At 49.4% G+C, this 22,538-nt stretch overlaps 1 protein-coding gene across 1 annotated transcript; it reads right to left on the reverse strand.

The window, feature by feature from the left end:
* Positions 1 to 182: 182 nt before the first annotated feature.
* On the reverse strand, positions 183 to 17,518 carry NLRP8 (NLR family pyrin domain containing 8). The gene is made up of 10 exons (XM_054588143.1): positions 17,164 to 17,518; positions 14,682 to 14,756; positions 9,816 to 11,415; positions 9,081 to 9,251; positions 7,648 to 7,815; positions 6,665 to 6,817; positions 4,487 to 4,657; positions 3,348 to 3,518; positions 1,640 to 1,810; positions 183 to 312 (listed from the first exon to the last, which is right to left on the reverse strand). Exons 1-10 carry the CDS (start codon positions 17,516 to 17,518, stop codon positions 183 to 185), a joined length of 3,165 nt encoding a protein of 1,054 aa, XP_054444118.1.
* Positions 17,519 to 22,538: the final 5,020 nt, after the last annotated feature.

Here is a 22,538-nt window from a genome sequence, read left to right on the forward strand (position 1 = left end):
TATCTCCCTCTAACCCAAGACCCTCCCTCCACACCTCCCAGGGAGCCATTCGGGGGTCACGCCCGACACCGTTTTCCAGAACCAACCGAGCCACCCCAGACTCAGGGTGGCCCACAGAACACACATCCGCTTCCCCGTTTACGATCAGGGATAAAACGGACGGGGTGCGGCAGGTCACCGGGTCAATCCGTCTGCGCGGCCCCCGCGGAGCCCTCAGCGTCCCAGTCCTGGACGACCTTCAGGACGGCCTCGTCCACGGCGGGGCCCTCCAGCCGGGCCATCAAATCCACGCCGCAGCTCTGTTTCCTCTCCCTGCGAAGCACGAATGCCAGGTTCTTTTCTGTCCCAGAAAAGCGGCCGCATCTCTGATGGAAATGCCCCTCCCGGGAGACCGCTCTGGCCTGTCCCACGCGCACAGCAAGACCCGTGGGGACGCTCTCAGGAGCTGAGGATGGAGTCCAAGTGCCTCAGTTCCACCACTCGCGAGGTGGGGTGGGCAGCCCCCCCAGACACCCCCGAATGTCCCTTCCCTGCTCCTACGCACTCTTACGGGGTCCCCTCCCTCACTGACCCACAGACCAGGGCAGACGTGACAGCATGTGTCTCCATCGCTTAAGACTCCGGCTCTGTTTTGGGCTCTCCTTCTCCCTCGCCTCCCCCCTCTTTCGGGAGGAAGCCGGCAGCAACGTCGGGAACCACCCTATAAAGGGCACTGGGGCCTTCCGCCAGCGGCCACGTGGGCGACCTTCAGTCCCCAGTGAACCCCAGTGAACAGCCTCCCTGAGCCCAGCTGGGACAGACGCCAGGAGCTAAGACCAACCAATACAACTCCTCCTGTATCTCAGACCCTCAGAAACTTTATAAGAAGATGAATGTGTATGGTCTCCAGTGGCCAAGTGCTGCAGCGATTTGTTACAGGGCAACAGGTAGCGAATGCTCCAGATGTAGCTGTAACCGTGAGGTGCTGTGCTAAGTACCATATAGGAGCACTTTCCCTTTTTATTTTACTTTATTTTTATTTTTAAAATTTTATTGATTTAGAGAGAGAAGGGAGGGAGAAAGAGAGGGAAACATCAGTGTGTGAGAAACATGTATCAGTTGCCTCTTGCCCACCCCCCACTGGGGAGCTGGTCTGCAACCCAGGCCTGTGCCCTGACTGGGAATTGAACCAGTGACCTTTTGGTTCGCAGGCTGGCACTCAATCCACTGAGCCACCCCAGCCAGGGTAATTTTTTTTTTTAATTCTCCCCCAAGGACATGTTTATTGATTTTAGAGAGAGGGGAAGAGAGAGAGAGAAGGAGGGAGAGAAACATTGATCAGTTGCCTTTTGCCTGTGACCCAACTGGACCAAACCCAAAGCTCAGGCACGTGCCCTGACCGGGAATCAAACCCACAGCCTTTCGGTTTACGGGATGACATTCCAACCCACTGAGCCACACGGGCCGGGGCAGGTGCACTTTTAGATTATAAAGAAATCGTTCAGATGGGAAAATCCAGGTAAAATTTTCCATGATACACAGGTGGGAGCTTGGGTTCAGTCAGCCACAGAAGGAAGAGTATGAATCCCCAGGAAATGGGAGGAAAACCGTAGCAGCACCTATAACAGCATCTCAGGTCCAGGACCTTGCCGAGACTTACAGAACGATCTTCGTGTCGCACGTCCACTTCCGAAAGGTCTCCCGCAGGAGCTGCACGCCGCCGCGCCCGATGTCGTTCCTGCTCACGTCCAGGTACCTCAGACTGTGGTGGCGCAGGAGCATGGAATTCACAGCCTGGCAGCAACCGGAGGTGAGCAGGCAGCCCTCCAGCCTGCGGGACAGACAGACGGCAGGAAAGCCCCCTCGCCCCCCCGCCCCCGCCCTCCCTCCAGGAGCTGAGCCAGAAACCTCGCTCCAGGGGGAATACGCTTTCAGTCCCCGCCAGGCGCCGGCATGTCGCCCAGAGGGAGCTCCGCAGCCCCTGACTCTGAGACAGTTTAAGCCACGTAGCTCGTTCAAAGAGGTGAAAATTAATGAACAGAGTAAACTGATGCACAAAATAGAGCCAGAGACACGGCACATGGAACAGACGGACCGCTGAAGGGGCTGGGGAGGCGGGACCGGATGAAGGAGGGTGAAGGGATCAGGCAGAGGACATGTGTGTGTGACCCACAGACACAGGCAACAGTGTGGCGATGGCCGGCGGGAAGGGCGCGAGGGCTGGGGGACGTGGGCAAAGCGGGGAAACGGGGACGTCTGTAATGGGGTCCACAGGGAACCTTGACTGTAACGGCTCATTTAGGAAATATTTATTTGGCAGCACCTATGTGGCTGGGCTGTGCCCTGGGCTTTGATGACAACAGGTAAGAATGTCCCGGGTGTCCTGGAAGTCCCGGTTGTTCAGGGGGCTGGGGAGGAGGAGGCAGGAAACCAAATAAATATACCCTGTTGTTCTTAAGCAATAGACAGCCACATATGTCTCTGCAAAATGGGTTTATCCGGGGACAAGAAAAATTGGTATTAGGTGGGCAAAGGAGTTGGGGTACATGTATCCGATGGAATGTGACTCAGCCAGAAAAGCAATGAAATCTTACAATTTGCAGCAGCACAGATGGACCTAGAGGGCGTTATGCTGCGTGACGTGAGTCAGTCGGAGAAAGACAAATACCATATGATTTCACTTATACGTGGAATCTAATGAACCAAAATACACGAACAAACAAAACAAACAAACAAAAAATAATAGGCAAAGAACATAGATTGAAAGCTGCCAGACAGGAGCGGGCCGGGGGCCTGGATATAAAGGGGAAGGGGCTGAGAAGCACAAATTGGCAGTTACAGAACAGCCACGGGGCTGTATCAAGCACGGCATAGGACAGGGTGTCGATAATGTCGTGATAACTGTGTCTGGTACAGGCCGGAAAGGTCGGGGGCAGCGCTTTGTAAATGATATCAATGTCTGACTGCCAGGCTGTCCTCCGGACAGTAAGTGAGATAATATTAAATGTCAACCGGAGTAGAAAAATTAAAGAATTATTTCCAAAAGAGCATGGGGACTAGTACCCAGCCATAAAAAAGAGGCCCTGCCATTCGGGACAGCGTGGGGTGACCCTGAGGATCTCACGCCCAGGGGGTGACCAGACCCAGAAGGACAAACGCTGCCAGGAACTTGCATTCCTGGCACCGCCCCAGACGGCGTGTCGCATCTGAGGACCACGCTTTGCGGACGGCGGTTCTGCGCCCCCCCCCGGTCCGCCCACCCAATGGAGGGGACACCCAGAAACGCACGCAGACGCCCCCGGATTCTATCTCGAGAGCGTGTTACGGCCCCTTGTCCTGGCCTCGCGAAGGAAACGGGGGTCACTCACTCCAGAACCTGTAATCCAGCGCCACCGTCCAGCAGGGCCCCACACAGCAGGGTGACACCCTCGTCCTTCAGGCTGTTGAGACCAAGGTCCAGGCTTCTCAGGGTTTTATTCTGACTAAGAGCCGAGGCCATATCCTGACAGCAGCCAGGGGTCAAGGCGCAACTTCTCAGGCTGCGAAGAAAACACGTAAGGGGAAAACCGACCAGCACACCCTTCGATGTGACATCTTTCTTGCCATTTTTTTTTTTTTTTTGGGTATGACAGTTTTATCAGGGTCTCATCAACACACCATACAACGCACCCATTTAAGGGGTGCAAACATTGGGTTTTATGACTTTCAAGGAGCCGTACAACATTTACAATGTTGGGATATTTTCGTCATTCTCAATTTTTTCTCCCACCCCACCCCGGCTCTAGCAACAGCTCATCTGCTTTCCGGATATTTGAACAAGAGGATCGAAGCCAGGATGCGGAAGAGCTCTCTGCACGTTGGTGTTCATTACCGCGGGGCAGATTCGCCTCTTCCAAACCCTTGATATCAATGGAACCATATACCGTGCGGATTCGTGTCTGGCTTTTTTCACGGACCAAAATATTTTCAAGATTCACGCACATTGCGGCGCTTATCAGTGCTTTGTTTCTTTTTTAAAATCCTCACTTGACGATATGTTTATTGATTTTTAGAGAGAGAAAAGAAGGGAAAGAGAGAGCAGTGGGGGGAGAGAGAGAAAGAGAGGACTAGAGAAACATTAATGTGAAAGGGAAACATTGCTCAGTAGCCTCCCGTATGCACCCTGACTGGGGATCAAACCCGCAATGTAGGCATGTGCCCTGACCAGGACTTGAACCTGTAACCGTTTGGTGTGCAGGACGACGCTCCAACCAACTGAGCCACCCAGCCAGGGCATACATTTTTTAAAAAAAAATACTTTTTTTTATTGACAGTTAACATGCAATACTATATTAGGTTCAGGGGTCTGCCCTAGTGGTCAGACATTTATACCACTTACGAAGTGCCCCCCACCCCAGGTAAGTCAAGCACCTGCCTGGCTCCGTGCACAGTGATTACATTATTGACTATATTCCCTGTGCTGGGCCTCACATCCCCGGGACTAACAAGACAACACTTGGGGACTTACACCAGCCTCTGTAGAGGACACTTGGCATGTTGCAAGGCGTCCCAAAGTTCGATGGCCCCTTCCTCGTTCAAGGCGTTCCCCGCCAAGCTCAGGTGGGTCAGCCTCTGGCTGTTCTCGAGAGGACAGATGAGACTGTTATAGCGGAGCAGAGTGTGGTCGCAGTTCTCCAACCTGTGGGACAGAGACACACAGAGGGGAGGCAGCTCACTGCCCACCTGTGACTGGGTTTTTAAAAAATGTATATTTAAAATTTTTATTTATTGATTTTTTTTTAAGAAAGAGAGAGAGAGGAATGGGAGAGAAAGAGGAAGAGAGAAAGAGAGAGAGAACCATCGATATGTTGTTCCATTTATTCCTGCATTCATTGGTTGCTTCTTGTGTGTGTCCTGACTGGGGATCCAACTCGCGACCTTGGCATATCCCTCGGTATTAGGTGTGACTGTGTGCAATGCTCTCGCCACCTGAGCCACCCGGCCAGGGTCACGACTGGGTTTTCTCTCCCCTCCTGCGCAATGGAAATCTCAGTGGGGATTTCCTTCTAAATGCAAAAGCCGCGTCGTACCTTTGGGACCACCTCTGAGGGCTCCCAGGCCTTAAGGAGAGGACAGCCACTTGGATAGGAGAACAGCATCCTGAAGGGGCTGTGCACCAGGGAAACTGGGATACCGTGGGCTCGAGAGGGAAAGGACAGAGGTCAGCGAGGGAGGAATGGGTATCAGATACGGACCTGGCCTGGGAAGAGACGTCGTCTCAGTATATACAACATAGACAAAGATGCATTGAAGATGGGAGTGGGCATTCACGGGCATTTGTATTAGAGTCTAAGATGAACAGTAGGGTAATGAAAAATTTTTTATGAGTCAGGAGAGATATGTAAATTTAACAGTACGCTCTGTGGGGGAAGTGGAGGAGGGAATGGGGAGACACATGATTAGGGAGGAGACTTCACTTGCGGTGGCGATCACACAACACAGCGTACAGGCGGTGTGTCGTGGAGCTGTGCACCTGGAACTTGTGTAATTTCATTAATGAGTGTCACCCCCCAAAATAAAATAAAATGTCTACTTTCCGACCCTGTAGTTCCACTTTTCGTAACCCATACTAAAATAGTAACCCAAAATACACAACAATATTTTGATATTAAAAAAAAAAATACAGCCCTGGCCGGGTAGCTCCGTTGGGAAGCGCGCCGTCCGGATACACGAGCTGCGGGCCCCGCCCCCGGCCGGGCCCCTACGGCAACCAACCAGCGATCGCGTGAGTAAGAGGAACAACAAATCAATGTTCTTTCTCTCTCCCTCTAAAATTAACAAAAACATTTTTAATAATAATAAAATAAAAAACAATGCGACATCATTTTCTGCCCAAGAGGTTAGCAGAAACAGAAGCGAGAACACTGACGGTGACGTGTTAGACGAGCGCGACCGCGCGAATGTGAGGGTGTCGACCTGATTGTGTGATTGTGGGGGTGAGCGCGCGGCTGTGTGTCAGCATGTCATTGTGTGTGATTGTGTGAGCATGGGAATGTATGTGAGTGTGTGTGAGTGTGTATGTGAATATGCACGTGAGTGTGAGCAGCCCACACCTCCGCTGCGTGCAGGACAGACACCTGTGGTGCTGCACGTTTGTACAAATGTCATCGCGGAGCAGTGACGAGGAACGGGTCACACGTGCAACTGGACACAGGCGGACACTAACATGTCAGGCGATCAGAGCAAGAACACATAGGAGATGAAGCCACGTAAGTGAAGTCCAAAGCCGTGCAGAGCCACGCGACGCTCTGTTCAGGGACACGCGTGGAGTAGCACCGTGTGCACACAGGGGTAAGGAGCCCGATCGAGCCAACTGAAGACGGTGCTCGTGGCGGCTGGCGGTGATCCGTGCAACCCGTGTGGGGGGGGAACCGCACCGGTGAGGGTCTATCTGCAGAGTGGAGAACGGACGCGCCTGGATCATTATAATCCATTCTCGGTATTAGGTGTGACCGTGTGCTTTTATGCACACATTCTCTCTCTGACTCTGCTCAACTCTCCACTGACCCATCTCTCCAGTTATTTTGATCACAAGACCTAAGTCTGTTCCGTGACACACACGCGCCCCCGTCACTGCCTTCGTCCCAGAAGCACTCGTCCTTCCAACCAAGCCAACGGCAGCCACGACAGACAGAAGGAGACTTACGACAGTCTCTCCAGGTGGGTCACTGACAGGTAATAGGCCCCTGAGTCCTCTAGGGAGCTATTGCTCAGCATGAGCGTCTTCAGGTGGAAGTTGCTGCGGAGGTTCCTGGCAAGGCTACGCAAGCTTTTAGGGGTGACCGAGCAGTCTTCCAACCTGGGGGACCGCACAAAAACACCAAGGCTTAGTTCCTGGGGAAACCAGTGCCTCCGTAGCCCCATCCATCTCCCTGGTGACTCTCAGGGACACCTGCATGTTCCCCAGCTGGGAAACCGGCGCCAACTTCAGCGTAGTCACAGATTATCAGTGGGAAAGAGCACACGCGGGGGGCGGCCTCTAACCGGCCGACAGCTGGCTCGATTCAGCCCTGGACATTCAGCTGCAGCACAGCGGCGAGAGTTAACGGTATTCTTCATGAGGAATCTGCTGGGAGAGTGGCTCTTGGGCTCTCACCACACACAGAAACGGGGAAACATGCGAGGTGGTGGGTGTGTTTATGAGCTTGATCATGGGGGTCAGGTAACAAAGTATATGTACATTAAATGATCATGTTGCAAGCCTCGAAAAACAGGGAGAGCCCTGGCCAGGTAGCTCAGTTGGTTAGAGCATCATCCTGATACACGAAGGTTGTGGGTTCAATCCTTGGTCAAGGGATGTACAAGAATCAACCAATGAATGCATCAATAAATGGAACAACAAATTGATGCTTCTCTCTCTCTCTCTCCCCCCCGCCCCCCTTCTCTCTTGCTCTAAAAATCAGTAAATAAAAACAAATTTTTAAAGGCGAGTGACATGGATTAAGAGAAAGATGACCTCTATCAATATTAAATACTATTGAATGTCAACTGTAATTGACAAATTAAAAAATAAAGACCCCTTACAAGGGCAAGAAAAGACAGACTCCCTGCAGGCTGACTGTGTGACCCCCACCTGGGAAAAGGCCACCTGCGCGGCGGGTGTTCTCTCAGTCCAGGCCGGAGTCTTACCTCAGACACTGCAGAAAACACTGCTGGTACTTCAAGGCCATGCCGAGAGCTTCCACAGCCTCACCTTGCACTGCTGTGCCTTGTATTTCCAGGTGGTTCAGATACTGGTTCTCCATCAAAACGAGAATTAAGTCTTCAATCATCAGGGAGCGATGCATGTGCCTAAGACTGGAGAGGTAAGCTGTGACTCGTTACAATAGGATACCATCAGTTAGTTCGTTCTTTCTAAATGGCGTTATTCAGGTATAACGGATGTACCCAAAATGCATGTGTCCTGTATTTAATGCACCCAATACGGTAAGTTTTGACAAATGTATGCCCCTGTGAAACCATCACCTCCATCGAGTGGCTCCTTAGTTCTTTGCTTCCTCCATCTTGGCTGAGATAGCATCAACATATAACAGCGTATACATTTAAGGTGTGTAATGTGTTGATTTGATACATTTCTATATGGCAATGCGATGACCATTGTAGGGTTAGCTAAGATCTCCACCATGCCACACAGTTACCATTCCTCAGCAATTTTCAAGTGTGCAATACAAATAGCCCTAACCCCAACCCCAACCCCAACCATAACCCTAACCTGCAACCTTTTGGTGTTTTCCACAGTGGCTGCGCCAGCCTGCATCCCCACCAACCGTGCATGAGGGTCCTCTCTCCTCCACACCCTTGTCAGCACTTGCTGTTCGTGGATTTATTGATGGTAGCCATTCTGACAGGTGTGAAATCTCATTGAGGGTTTTAATTTGTGTTTAATTGGTCCGATGATTAGTGACCTGTTGAGCATCTTTTTACATACCTATGGGGTATCTGTATGTCCTCTTTGGAAAAATAATCTCGCTTATATGTGGACTCTAAAGAAAAGCAAAACTCGTAGAAAAAGAGGTGAGATTTGTGGTTGTCAGAGGCAGGAGCTGGGGAACTGGGGGAAGATTGTCAACAGGTACCAACTTCCCATCATAAGATAAGTGAGTCCTTAAGATGTGACTGGTGAACACTGTTCTATGGCATATTCGAAAGTGGCTCAGAGAGAAGAACCTTCTTGTCACAAGACACATTTTTTCAAATCCTCACCTGACGATATGGTTATTTAAAAAATTGATTTGGGAGAGAAAGAGAAAGAGAGAGAGAGAGAGAGAAAGAGAGAGAGAGATCAGTTGCCTCCCACACGTACTCCAACCAGGGATTGAACGACAGCCTAGGTATGTGCTGACTAGGGATCGAACCCTCAACCTTTAGGTATATGGGACAATGCTCCCACCAACTGGGCCTCCCAGCCAGAGCAGAAACATTTCTTTGGAAACAACATGAGGCGACGGACATTAACTAAACTTACTGTGTGTCTTTTCCGACAGCACGTGTGGGGCTAGAGGGTATTATGCTCAGTGAGCTACTCAGACAGAGGACACGGCCAGCGGCCGGCTGAGACTCACATCAGTTTCCGCAGTTTACAGTGCGGGTGCTTCAGCGCCGCAGAGAGCACCCTCACTGTGTCAGGCTCCATAAGACTGTTCGTCAGAGCCAGGGCTTCCAAACTCTCGTGCGTCCGAAACACGGAGCAGAGGTCTTGCCACCAGTGAAAGCGCAGATTGTTCCCTTCGGGTCTGTGTGGAAGGGAGGCAATCGAAAAGGACGCATGGTTAGAGAGCAAACTGGGGAAAACCAGCCAGGAAACCCGGGGCTGGCCGTTCCTACCCTGGTAATGAGAACAGATCCTCGATGACTCTGGTGAGAAAGACCCCCTCATTACAAAAATAACCAGAAGATACCCTGGCTGGTGTGGCTCAGTGTATTGAGTGTAGGTCTGCAAACCAAAGGGTCGCCAGTTCAATTCCCAGTCAGGACACACGCCTGGGTTGTGGGCCAGGTCCCCAGTAGGGGGTGCACCAGAGGGAGACAACCACCCATTGATCTTTCTTTCCTTCTCTTTCTTCCCCTTTTCCCTCTTTATAAACAAAGAAACAAACAAACAAATTTTTAAATAAAAGCCCAGAAGAGTCATTACGAGATTTCTCACTTCATTCCAGGAGGATTCCTGCCCTCAGGTAAGGACACCTGTATTTTTCCAGAAATATCAGGGCCTCCCGTAGCCCCAACCGTAGAAGCCCGGGACAGGTAGGCAAGGACCCAGGTCAGGCAGCCCGTGGCGGGGAGGCTGGACCGCTCACCCAGCGGAGGAAGGTGCACAGGGGTGGCGACTGTCCGCCTTGGCGATGGTCAGGGTGACGGTCAGTTCCACCTCCCGCAGACACTGACAGTGCCTGAGGCAGAAGGCAGACACCTGCAAGTCCTTATTCTTCCTGATGATCAGGGTGGCTTTCTGGCAGTCGTGCAGGATCTGGCTGAGGAAAGTCGGCTCCTGGATCTCATACAGGCAGTGGAACAGGTGAGGGACCCCGTGGTGCACGGTGGGTGGGCCGCATTCCCGCCACAGGGCCGCCACTTTCGGTACCTCCTTCTTATTCCCCAAGGACAGCTGGCATCCAAAGGACCGCTCCACCGCCCGGGCGCACGACTCATTTAAGAGGCCGAAGAGAAAGACAGCCATGTGGGCGAGATGGTTTCTCTTGCTCCCTGGGTACGCTACCAGGCGTTTCACGTGAGCCTGGTCCAGCGCCTGGAAATCGGGGAGGCTTTGCGGAAAGCAGAGGACGTACAACAAGGCTGCAAAAAATTCCTGGAAGCTCAGGAGGGCAAAGGCGTAGCGGTCCTCCCCGCCGACAACCCTTCGGAGAATATTCGCCCCAAGGAGAGCGGCCACGGCCGGCGCGTCCAGCTTGGCCTGCTCGAGGTCCTTCTTGCCGAACACCCACCGCCTGTTCCACATGCCTTCTGCCGCCAGGTTACAGACGCCGGCCAGCTGCTCCTGGCGAGGGCCACAGAGGGGGCTTCCAGCCGGGCCGGGAAGCACACTGGACAGGTACCGGGCGAAGACGGCGGTGGCGTTGGGGAACGCAACGGCCAGGTTGGCACCGCGCTCCATCTGCTCTTTCAGGCGCGAGCAAACCAGCCAGCAGACGGCAGGCACCTGGCACATAGGGAAGAGGATGGGGTTCCCCATGACAAAACGCAAGGCTCTCTCGGCCTGCTCCTTGTTGCCGAAATACGTCCTGAAATACCGGGCTTTCTCCACCTCAGTGAACCCCATGAGCGTTATGACCGAGGGAGACTTCAGAAAGGGCTTGGTGACCCGCCAGGACGACAGCCTCAGCAGGAGCAGCAGCGTGGCCTCGGGGAGCATCTTTCTGCTCAGCAGGCTGGCCAGGAGGACAGACCCTGGCAGCTTCTGGCTCCAGTCCTCACTGAGGTCCTCCGGTGGGTCCGTGGGGGTCCATGTCAGCTCCTCGAAGCCGTCCAGGACCAGCAGCAGTTGCTCTGGCTGGGACATCACCTTGGACATGAGAGCCCGAGACCCGGGCCACTGGCGTGAGAGCAGCTCACACAGGCTCTGCTCCGTGTCCCAGGCCACATCACCACAGGGGACATAGAAAGCATAGCGGAACTTGTGGCGGTAGAACGTGTTTCCCGCCCACTCCGACATCACCTTGTAGGCCAGGCTTGTTTTTCCCACCCCAGCGACTCCCTGCAGGACAACGGTCTTGGGCGGTCGACCTTGAGGTCTCCTGGGAAGGAACAGACACGGTAAAAGCCTCTGGTGGGCGGGTATATCTTGGTAGAAGAAGTCCGCTTGGTTCCCAGGCCACGTTCTCTTGTTCCCCTCAGGGCGGTACTGACACGTCAGGCGTAGTCGGTAGTTCTGTATTTCATCTAGGTTAGTAAAGAGGGGAGAAATACAGGCGATACCATCAGGGTTAATTGTGAGAACTAACTGAGCCTCAGCCGTGGCTGGGTAGCTCAGCCGGTTAGAGCATCACGCAAAGTTAGGCTGAGATTGCGGGTTCGATTCCCGGTCAGGGCACATGCAAGAATCAACCATCAAATGCATAAATAAGAGACACAAGTAATTTATCTCTCTCTCTCTCTCTCTCCCTCTCTCTAAAAATCCATAAATAAAAGTTAAAAATTAAAAGACAGAAAATCAGCCTTAAAGTTGACAGCAAGCCCCACCAGACGCTTACATAAATGGCACACTCTTCTGGAAAACCGAGCTCAGTCAAGAACTACAAGTTGCAGAAAAGTCAACTGGAAGCCAACTTAAACCAGCCAAGGACTTTTGACGTGAGACAAGGGGGTGAGTGGGTGTAAAGCTGTTGACATTCGTATGTTGGGTCCACAGCCTCAGGGCCAAGCGGAACCACAATTCTTTTGGCCTGTTCTCCACATTTCTTAACTTACAGGTGGAAGATCGCCAATTCAGCTCTATGTCACCTGAACTGAAAGCAGGAATAACGGGGAGACGGGATCTGCTAAGAGCTCCTGTCTACTTTTACCCTCAGGAGAAGTCTACTTACATCTCGTGGCCTAGAACTTTCCTGTGGGGCTGGGCACTGTTTATCTGTTAGCACACGAGAAGGCCAGCAAGAGACAGGTAGGATCGGTCACAAACCTTCATCTCAACTTGTGATTCTCCCTCTCTCCCCCACGCCCTCAACGGCACGCTTCACGAATTAAAAGTGGCGTCTGGCTCCAGCTGGATCCCCTCAAGTGGGTAGGAAGAAGCTTACAAGAAGTCCGAGAACTAGTAACTCATTAGCTTTATGACTCGGCGCAAGTCACAGAATCTCTATGCTGTCTCTAATATTAAAGTAGGATTTATGATTCTGGCTGAGCCCACATGTTAAAGCCAGCAGCTCTTGCCCTGGCCAGGTGGCTCATTTGTTTGGAGTGTTATCCCATGCCCCAGAAGGTGTGGGTTCTTTCCCCAGACAGGGCACACACCTAGGTTGCAGGTTTGATCCTTGGCTGGCGCTCATGTAAGAAGCAACTGATAGATATTTCTCTCTCTCTCAAATCAATAAACATATCCTCAAATGAGGATTAAAAAAATAAATAAAACCAGAGACTCTCCAGTATTTTTTTAAATTATTTATTTATTTAAGAGAGAGGGGAAGGGAAGGGAAAAGAGAAGGAGAGAAACATCAACGTGTGGTTGTCCCTCGGGTGTCCCCCACTGGGGACTTGGTCTACAACCCAACCATGTGGCCTTACAGGGTCTTGAACCGGCAACCCTCTGGTTCACAGGCCAGTGCTCAGTCCACTGAGCCACACCAGCCAGGGCTCTCCAGGATTTGTTGATGGAGTGAAAGAGAACTAGGCTAATGTTAGACCGGACCATCCTACATCCTGTTCGGTGTGTTCTCATCGCAGATTAAAATGGTTCCCTTCGCCAGTCTGATTGGAAGGCTAGTTTCATGCTAACCTAATTTGGGTATTTTCTAGAATCCTGCTTTTGAGAGTCCAGGTTAGAAGGGGTCGGGGAAGGAGTGATGGGTTAATGCTGCTATGGAAAAATTTTTTGAAAAATTAAAAATAGAATTGTCCAGTGATCCCCCTTCTGGGCATTTATCTGAAGAAGCTTAAAACACTAGAAAAGATCTGGGTATCTCTATGTTCACTGTGGCGTTATTTACAATTGCTAAGATATGGAAGCAACCCGAGTGCCCATCAATAGACAAGTGGATAAGGAAGATGCGGAACATATATACAATGGAATATTATTCAGCTATAAAAAAGAATGAAATCTTACCACTCATAACAGCACGGACGGGCCTAGAGGGTGTTGTGTTCAGTGAAATAAGTCAGTTAGAGAAAGACAAGTACCATACAATTTCACTTACACGTGGAATCTGAAGAGTAGTATAAATGAACAAACAAAACATAAACAAACTCATAGACACAGAGGAGACCGATAGTTGTCAGATGGGAGGGGGCGGGGGACTGGATGAAAAAGGCGAAGGGATTCGGAAACACAGATTTCCAGTTACAAAAATAGTCAGGGGGATGCAAAGTGCAGCTCAGGGAATACGGCCGATACTATTGTAATGACTATGGCTGGTATCAGGTGTGTCCTAGAAACATCGGGGGTCACTTTGTAAGTTACGTAAATGTCCAATCACTATACTGCACACCGGAAGCTAATATAATATCGAATGTCAACGGTAACGGAAAAATGAAACATGTTACATTAAAAAACAAAGTTTAGCCATTAAAAAAGAGTTGACTGGAAAGATGGGGATAAAGAAAGAACGCTGTGTAAATAAATCATCAAGTCTTCAAAATAAATTATTCTTTTCTTCAAAAAGAAAAAAGAGCCCTGGCTGGTGTGGCTCAGTAGATTGAGCACCGGCCTGCAAACCGAAAATTCGCCCGTTCGATTCCCAGTCAGGGCACATGCCAGGTTGCAGGCCAGGCCCCGAGTTGGGGGCGTGTGAGAGGCAACTGATCGATGTATCTCTCGCACATCGGTGATTCTCTTGCTCTCTTTCTCCTTCCCTTCCCCTCTCTTAAAATAAATAAATAAAATATTTTTAAAAATTAAAAAAAAGAGAGAAAAGATATCTGCCATATTTGCCTGCCTACCCACCACGCCTATTCTGGTCCTGATTTTCCTCTGGAGAACACTCTCCCGCCCCCGGCCCATGACACGGGGTGGAGGCTGGTCCTACCCCCGAGCTGCCTCACGCGCACACTGGCCCGTCTCAGCCGACCAGAGCGCTTCATGACCTTCTCTGTGGATGAGCTCCTGCCCTCAGTTCCTTCAGCGGAGTCCGCTTGGAGACACTCTTGTTTCTCCTGGTGTTGCTAAGATGGTACCACCTGTGCTTAGAGCAGCTGGCGGCAAAGGGGGTCACTGTACAAGGGGAGGGACCCCTCAGGACTAAATCCACTAGAAGAGAGGGAGCTAGGACAAGAGAAACAAGGTCACCAAGATGTAGTCTGAGCTCCTACATCCGCCGGGTGGGGTGGCTGGGCTTCCCAGGTAGGTGAGTCCTCAACTACTCCTTGTTCTTACGTTCTGGTTCACGGGAGAGACACTGAACTCATTTGCAATCCACCTCGCCTGAGGAACCGAGTTTCTCTTCCCAGCCCAGAGCCCCTTCTCCTTGAGGGTTTGTCCTGACCACGGTACATACCAGATTCTTCTGCCTCCACGTTCATTTGCGTTCCTCTCGGGTTCAAGGCCTCTGGCTCCAAGTTAGGTAGGATGTCTGGAACAGACAAGGAACGAGTCTGTCCCGTGGGAATGAGAAGATTGACAGATGGGAGAGCAACGTGGGCCCTTTCGGGACAGGGGTGGACACACCGTTCAAGTATCTCACCTTTTAGTTCAGGGAGGAGAAAATTTGCTAGGCTTCATCATGACGTCAGAGAGTGAGGAAATGGGGCTGTTTCATGATGGACTGAGGAAGGTGTTCGAGGCCATTAAAGTTATCGCCCAGCCGGACGCCAGGGATGAAATGCAGACACAGGCCCTCATACATGTAGAATACACACACACTTTGATATCTGTGTGGATGTCCATATCTGTGCATGTATGTGTAGAAATCTATATGTGTGCTTATATATATATATAAATTATATATAATAGCCATTGATTCTTGTTATTCATCATCGTCATGTTCTAGAAAAATCATTGTTAGCATTGAGTTAACGAACACAGACCCACTGTTCCAGGACAAATACAGGGTTTGGGTCCTGTAGCCTCTGGTTACAATATTTCCATAAACCCTTTAATACATAACCTTAGTCTATGTGCTATGTGTGTTTTTGTCTCTTTGGTTTATTTTTAAAAATTTTAAATTATCATTGACATTCCATGGACTACTCGTTGGCCATAAAAAAGAATGAACTCTTACTGTTTGTGACAACACGGATGGACCCAGAGGGTCTCATGCTCAGTGAGATAAGTCAAAGAAAGCAAATGCCATATGGTCTCACTTATACTCACATGTGTGTTTTTGTTTAAAGATACCTGTTCGCCCTGACCGGTGTGGCTCAGTTGGTTGGACATCATCCCACAAACTGAAAGGTCACCGGTTTGATTCCTAGTCAGGGCACGTGCCTGCGTTGTAGGTCAGGTCCCCAGTTGGGGCAACCTATCGATGTTTCTCTCCCTCTCTTCCTCCCTCCCTTCCCTGCTCTCTAAAAAAAATAAATAAATAAATCTTAAAGTGTACAATTCCATGGTGAAAAAAAAAAAAAAGATCCCTTATTCAATGCATATTGCAGATTCATTCACTTTCCTGGCTCAGAGCTGAACACAGCTCACCTAACACATATTTTCTCCGTGGGGTCCCTTACTGCCCCCTTGAGATCAGGGCACTAGACAGCACTTCACCACCACGCTTGGGGGGCACGTGAAACAGTGATACCGCTAACGAGAAACACACACACACACACACACACACACACACACACACACACACACACACACACACACACACTGTGACGCCCAACAGACCATGGGATGGACGCTTGTTTCCAGGATGGGAGCCGAAGCAAGAGTGAGACCTCGTTCAGCTGGGAACGTGCCTGTGCGAATTTCTCACCACTCTGTGCATGTCTGTGATTCTGACAGCGCCCTGGGTATTGATTTGAGCCTACAAACACATTTCCAGTGGGGAGGAGAATCCACAAGTTCTCAACACCAGCTATGTAGAGAAACATCAATATATGCATATGCATCTGTATGCATCTAGTTGCATGTACGGTATACTCTTCCTATTTCCCCTCAAGGTCTAGTAAACATCGATGTCTTAGGCATAAGGGTTTCCTGGCTTCTGATTCTGTTTTCCATCCACGCCCCCTCCTCCTCCTCACATGTCTCTGTTCCTCATTGGTTAGAGCGCAACCTTAGTGTCACTTCATCCAAGAGGACTACCTGGGGGACCTTACCAACAGCCAGTCCTTCTTCCCGGTCACTGATTGTCTCTTTATCCAACACCCGTGCGCCTATGGCATGCTAGGTGCCGAGTCACGTTCCAGGATGACGGTGGCCCAGGAGACAGGCAAGGGCCCTTGCCACCTGCTGTGTAGGTTCCTGAATTGTGTGGTTTGTGTTTTCTCCATTCTTACCAGTGTTTCACAACTTCAGTACCGTCAGTTATTGGAAGAGGTGGGCTCATGTCTTGAGCCCTATTTGCGGGTTTAGTCTATTTTCTTTGTGTGTGTGTCGAGTTTGGCTTTCTGTATTTTGAAGATATGTTATTGATAGAGACGTTTACGATTTCAATCCCTCCTGTGGAATTAAGCCCCTTTATCATTACGAAATGGCCCTTTTTAGTCTTTCATTTGCTTGCCTTAAATATTAGCCTGCCAACTTCACCATAGCCACACCAGCTTTTTCCTGTTCGGTGATTTCATCATAGCTTTCCTACCATTTTACCTCCAACTTCTCCATGTTTTTGTTTCTCTGTGTTCATTTTGTAGGAGTGGTATCGAGTTAAGTTTTTAAAAAATGTGCAGATAGGGTAGTCTTTGCCTTTTGGGGTCAGAGTTGCCATCTCACGCCACTGTTTGCTCCCTTGTTCGAGTGGCCAGAACGGGCAGCCGGGGAATCATTTAGTTCTTCTGTCCCCAAGCCCACCCCCATTAACGTCCCACATAATCACTCACCTTGTAGTTCCATCTGCACCCGAAGACACAGTTGCATCTGGTTCATCTTGGCGAAGATGTCATGGGTCACATCCCAGGCTAGTCGCCCAGGGAAGAACTCTGTCAAGAGATGAATCACCTCCCCCCACGTGGCTGTCCTCACCTGGTCCCAGGTGAGCTGGACAGAGCCAGGTCTGGGGTTCTCATCCACTAGAAGTTGCTTGAACCTCTGCAGCTCCTCCTTGCTTAGGTAGAGCATGTAGAGCATGACCCCGTCTTTGAAAGGGGAGGAGAAGGAGGACGAGGATATCAAGGATGAGATAAAAGATGGGGAAGAGGAGGAGGATGTGGTGGTGGTGGTGGAACCAGAATCCATATTCATACTCATCTTCACTCAAGTCCAAGGACCTCAGGCGCCACTGATAAAAAACGACCAATCAGAAGACAGAATGGACGAGACCTGGGGAGACATGAAATTATAAGAAAATGAAAACACTACCCAAGAGGACAGATTTATTTAATCCATATCTTGGGGAGCCTACCATGTGCCTGGGACTCTCTTTACCTTCTGAGCTCAAAGATTCTCTTTCCTATGGAAAAGCTTGGTGGCCTATCCAGCATTTGGGCTCAGTATTGAGACTCATCTACTTTGTAGCTCTCTCCCCCTCTCATTCCCCTTTTTAAAGTCCTCACCTGAGGGTATGTTTACTGATTTTTAGAGAGACAGGAAGGGAGAGAGAGGAATATCAATGTGAGAGAACATTGATCAGTTGCCTCCTGTATGTGCCCTGACTGGAGATCGAACCTGCAACCTTTTGGTGTACGATACAATGCTCCAACCAACTGAGCCACCAGGCCAGGTCTGTAGTTTTTATTCTCTATGCCACTTATGAGCAAGGTAACACCTCTTCATTCATTAATCACAGAACACCCCTGTGCCTCTTTTCTCATCTTTGATACTTGGGTCTTGTCATGCCCCTTCATGGGGCTGTGAGGATTCTCAGAGATAGATCCACAAGGACATTGAAGACAGTTCCTAGCACATCGTAGAAAACGTTACTCAGGGTTTACTTTTACTCCATGGTTATTTTAAAAAGTGTCTGGAGTCAAAGGTGTGTTAATTCCCACAGTCCATCTCCTCTGCTGTACCACCTTTCTTTGTCTTCTTCTACCATGTTTACTGTGAACAAGAGTAGAATGTGGAGAAGAAGGGAGAAAAGAATGAAGTCCCTAACAGCAGATGGGCTTTCTTCTTGGTCAACCTGCTACATGTATACTGTTGCTTCTCTGAGCCATTTTTAATGATTGCATTTTAATTCTCATTCCCATCATCTGAGAACTTCCTGGATGCTTTCCTTTAGTTATCATGTACGGGGCGCTGACTCCAAGCTTTATCTCCTTTGAGTCATTGCTGTGGTGTTGGGCCATCATAAGCTCACTGCAGTGACAGCCATTCCTTAAGTAAGCACTCAGCCTTCACTTCCCTCTTGAATTCTGCCATTTTTGATGTCTGAACCAAAAATAGCCTATATGAAGAAAAAAGAGATCTCGAAAAAACAACCGAACTTTACACCTCAAGAAGAAGAACAAACCAAGTTGGAAGTTAACAGAAGGCAGGACATAATAAAGATTAGAGCAGAAATCAATAAAATAGATACAAGGCAGATAATAGAAAAGATTGATGAAACTAAGGGCTGGTGTTTTTGAAAAGATAAACAAAATTGACAAACCTTTAGCCAGACTATGAAAAAGAGAGGGAGGACACAAAGTCAGGAGTTAAAGAGGAGGCAGGACAGTTGATACCCCAGAAATACAAAGGGTCGTGGGAGACGATTGTCAACAATTGTCACCAGCAAATTGGGAAGAAATGGATCAATTCCTAGAAACAAGCAACCTACAAAGACTGAATCATGAAGAAATAGACAATCTGAATGGATCATTAACAAGGAGGGAGACTGAAGCAGGAACCAGTCACTTCCCAGCAAAGACAAGTCCAGGACCAGATCCTGCCCCCGGCAGACCCTCCGCGCACTGCTTCTCTATGTTTTGTTTTGTTTTGTTGCCAACACTTGTAATTTTCCATTAAAGAAAAAATACCCGTCCTAATGGATCAACATTTTTAAAAGGTAAAAAGCTACAATCTCTCTCTGGGTCAGTGGTAGAATTGAGACCACCCTAGGGTTCGTGGAACCTTAAATTGTCATAAGAATTCTGTCACATCGATCCTTTTCCCCTCCTTTCCTTTTACATGGGAGAAAAAGCATGGTTTCTGTAGGTTCAGTTCAGCCCAAACTGTGAGGGGCAGAAACCAGCAGTTGGAGGCATATCATGTGGCCTGACCTATAAGCCACGCAGAGGAGCCGATCATTTTCTTTACTGAAAAGAGAAACGTGGCAGGTGGTATCAAAGCCAGCATTTCCGAATCCTGGCCGCTTCCTACTCGACCCACTGCCTCACTGTTTTGTCTTTTGTGACTACACCGATCCTGACTTTTAAAATCTTATCTGCTGATGGCCAGCGTAGACCTCTTTACACCTGGAGACCCGTAGCATCTCTTTCAGGTGTAAGGATTTCGCTAGATCTGACGGTCACAACTCTGAGACCTGGAAGAAAAAAAGGTGTGTGGGGTGGGTGGGGGGTCGGACGTAGGTCTTCACTCAGGGACAGAAAGGCCGGTTCCAGAGATTGGTAAGGATTTTTATCAATGGAACAGAGCTGGTCCTTTCCGAAGGTGAGTTTCCAGCCTTTGCGTTTTTGACTCTGGCCAATGGCGCTTGGTGAACTCAAGTGTCGTTCATTGTAACTGTCAGAAAGGAAAACAAAACAAAACAAAACAAAACAAAGAAACAAAAAACCCCACTCACCCCTGAAGAAAATTAGGCTTCCTGGCTCCTTCCTGTCAAAAACATTTGGCAAAGCACAAAGAAAAAGCACTCAGCCCGCCCTGCCCGGCTCTGATCTATTGGCTCAGGGACCCCCTTCCCATTGGCGGGGGCTGGGCCTGCTTTGCATAGATTTGCATAGATTTGAGAGCTTAGCATCAGAGGCTCAGAGGCTCAGAGGTGCCCTGGGCTGTTCCTACAGGTGCTTCCGATCCATCGATCCATCGATCCATCGGTGAAGGAAAACTTCTCTTGCCTCTGAGGTTCAAAACAAGCAATTTCCCCAAGTGCGGGGTTTGGAAAGTCCTCCGGACCCCCGGAGTCTGTCCAGACGCTCTGCGTCCCATTTGGAAACATCCAGAGCAATTTACTGAATGACCTTGTTCACCTGCGCAGTCTCCCTGACTTGGGATGTAATTCTGCCGAGCAAAATGAGGGCTTCGGGGTCACCAGGACCCAACTGGGGGACCCAAAGCCACGGGCCAGGTCAAAGGGAGACCGACTGTGCAGGAGGCGCTGCCGAGCATGCGCGCCCGTTACTGTTACTGTTCGTTCTTCCTCTTTTGTCGGAATATGCAACAGGCAAATGCAGTTTTTACCTGTTCCTTTCCAATTCTTAATTACTTAAACAATTAATTAATTAGGAGTCAAGAGAAGGAACCTAATCCTGTGTTTCTCATCGAAGCCATGATTCTGTATTGGCGAACTCAGTGCTCCCGGTGACTTTACAGAACGCAAGTACCGTGGCTAATGAGACTGAACTGTACTTACAACAGCAAATTAATCAATTACAGTTAGCAGACAATGTTGTATTAAGTTCAGGTGTACAGCATAGTGATTACCGTGGATATTTATATACCTTACGTACAAAGGGATCCCCCCCAATAAATCTAGTCTCCACCTGGCTCCACACACAATTATGATATTACTGACTATATTCCCTGTGCTGGACCTCACATCCCTGTGACTGTTTTTATACCTGGCAATTTGTCCTTCTTAAAGCCCTCACCTTTCCCACTCATTTTTTTTCCTAATTCTTTTTTTTAATTGGTTATTTACAGTTCACATTCAATATTCTATTAGCTTCAGGTGTACAGCATAGTTGTTAGACAGTCATATACTTTATGAAATGATCCCTCTGGTAATTTTAGTACCCACCTGACACTACAGAGTTATTACAATATTATGGACTATATTCCCTGCAAACAGAATGAAGGTTGTCCCCCCCAAAATTAAAAATAGAACTATCTTATGACCCAGCAATTCCACTTCTGGGTATTTATCTAAGGAAATTCAAAACACTAACTTGAAAAGATTTATGCATCCTTTCTCATTCATACACCTTTTCCTGATGGCTTCCTAATTGTCATTTAAAATGGCTCATTTAAATTTAAAGTAGCGGAAGTTGTTGGCAAATACCTTCGCTGCCTATAGTGGTGGCGTTCAGAATAGTCTGCACAGCTTCAGTGGGAAAAATCTTCATGTCCGTGATAAATGGTTTTGCTGGTTGTGCTACTGGAGTTGGGAGAAGAGAGCGTCATGCGCGGAGCTGCCTCTGTGATTTCATTTTATTGATTTATTTTTAATTTTATTTTTTAAATTGAGAGAGAGAGAGAGAGAGAGAAACATTGAATAGTTGTTCCACTTAATGATGCACTCATTGGATGAGTCTCATATGTGTCCTGACTGGGGATTGAACCCTCAACCTTGGCATATTGGGGCAATCCTCCAACCAAATGAGCTATTCAGCCAGGGCCAATTTCATTTTTCAATGGTAGTTTTCATTCAGTGGTATTGCTGCCTCTGATCTTAAAGCCTCCTCCTCTCTCTCCTCCTCACATCTTTCACTGTGGTATGGGATCTCCCAGATGCTCGCAGAGGTACTCACAGAAGCAGCTTTTCGCTGGGAGGGAGGACTCCGCATGCACCAGGATGGTGTGGGTTTTCCTGGGAAAGTCGTTGCTGCCCCCAGCTGGGCAGGCCTCCATTTACACCTGAGGAGAAGGGGGTGGAGCGGCTAGGCAGCGGCTGGGTCCTGGTGGCCTCCGACCTATCAGGAGTTAGTTTAGATCTCTCCGCAGGGGGCGGGGAGGGAGCCACCAAGCTGACGCTCACAGACACACCTGTGAGAAAGCTGTGGTCGGCCAGAGGGCTGGTCACAGGCTGGGGCGGGAGTAGGGGTGACTTCTTCTCCCAGGTCCCCTGCATCGGGGCATTCCAGGCCTGGTTGGTAAGTGGTGTCTGCTTTCTCTTCTGCTCCAAACCTTTCTCAAACCTTGTGTCCCTCCCTGTCTCGGACCTGGCCCGCATTTTCTTTTCTTTCTTTTTTATTTTTTTAAATTTATTGTTTTTTTTTAAATATTTTTATTTATTTTTAGAGAGGGGAAGGGAGGGAGAAAGAGGAGAGAAGCATCACTGTGTGGTTGCCTCTCCGCATACAGGGGACCTGGCCTGCAACCCAGGCACGTGCCCTGACTGGGAATTGAACCGGTGGCCATTTGGTTTGCAGGCTGG

This window comes from Pteronotus mesoamericanus, unplaced genomic scaffold (genome assembly GCF_021234165.1).
Source record: "Pteronotus mesoamericanus isolate MK-2021 breed Mesoamerican mustached bat unplaced genomic scaffold, CSHL_Meso_final scaffold_128, whole genome shotgun sequence".
NCBI lineage: Eukaryota > Metazoa > Chordata > Mammalia > Chiroptera > Mormoopidae > Pteronotus > Pteronotus mesoamericanus.

Coding starts and splice junctions, on each gene's coding strand:
- NLRP8 (XM_054588143.1), bottom strand. CDS start 17,518: ATGGATTCTGGTTCCACCACCACCACCACATCCTCCTCCTCTTCCCCA. Junction 9,252..9,815: donor TGTGCACCTTCCTCCGCTGG/GTGAGCGGTCCA, acceptor CCTTCCACACAG/ACCCGAAGGGAACAATCTGC. Junction 313..1,639: donor TGCGACACGAAGATCGTTCT/GTAAGTCTCGGC, acceptor CGTGCTTCGCAG/GGAGAGGAAACAGAGCTGCG.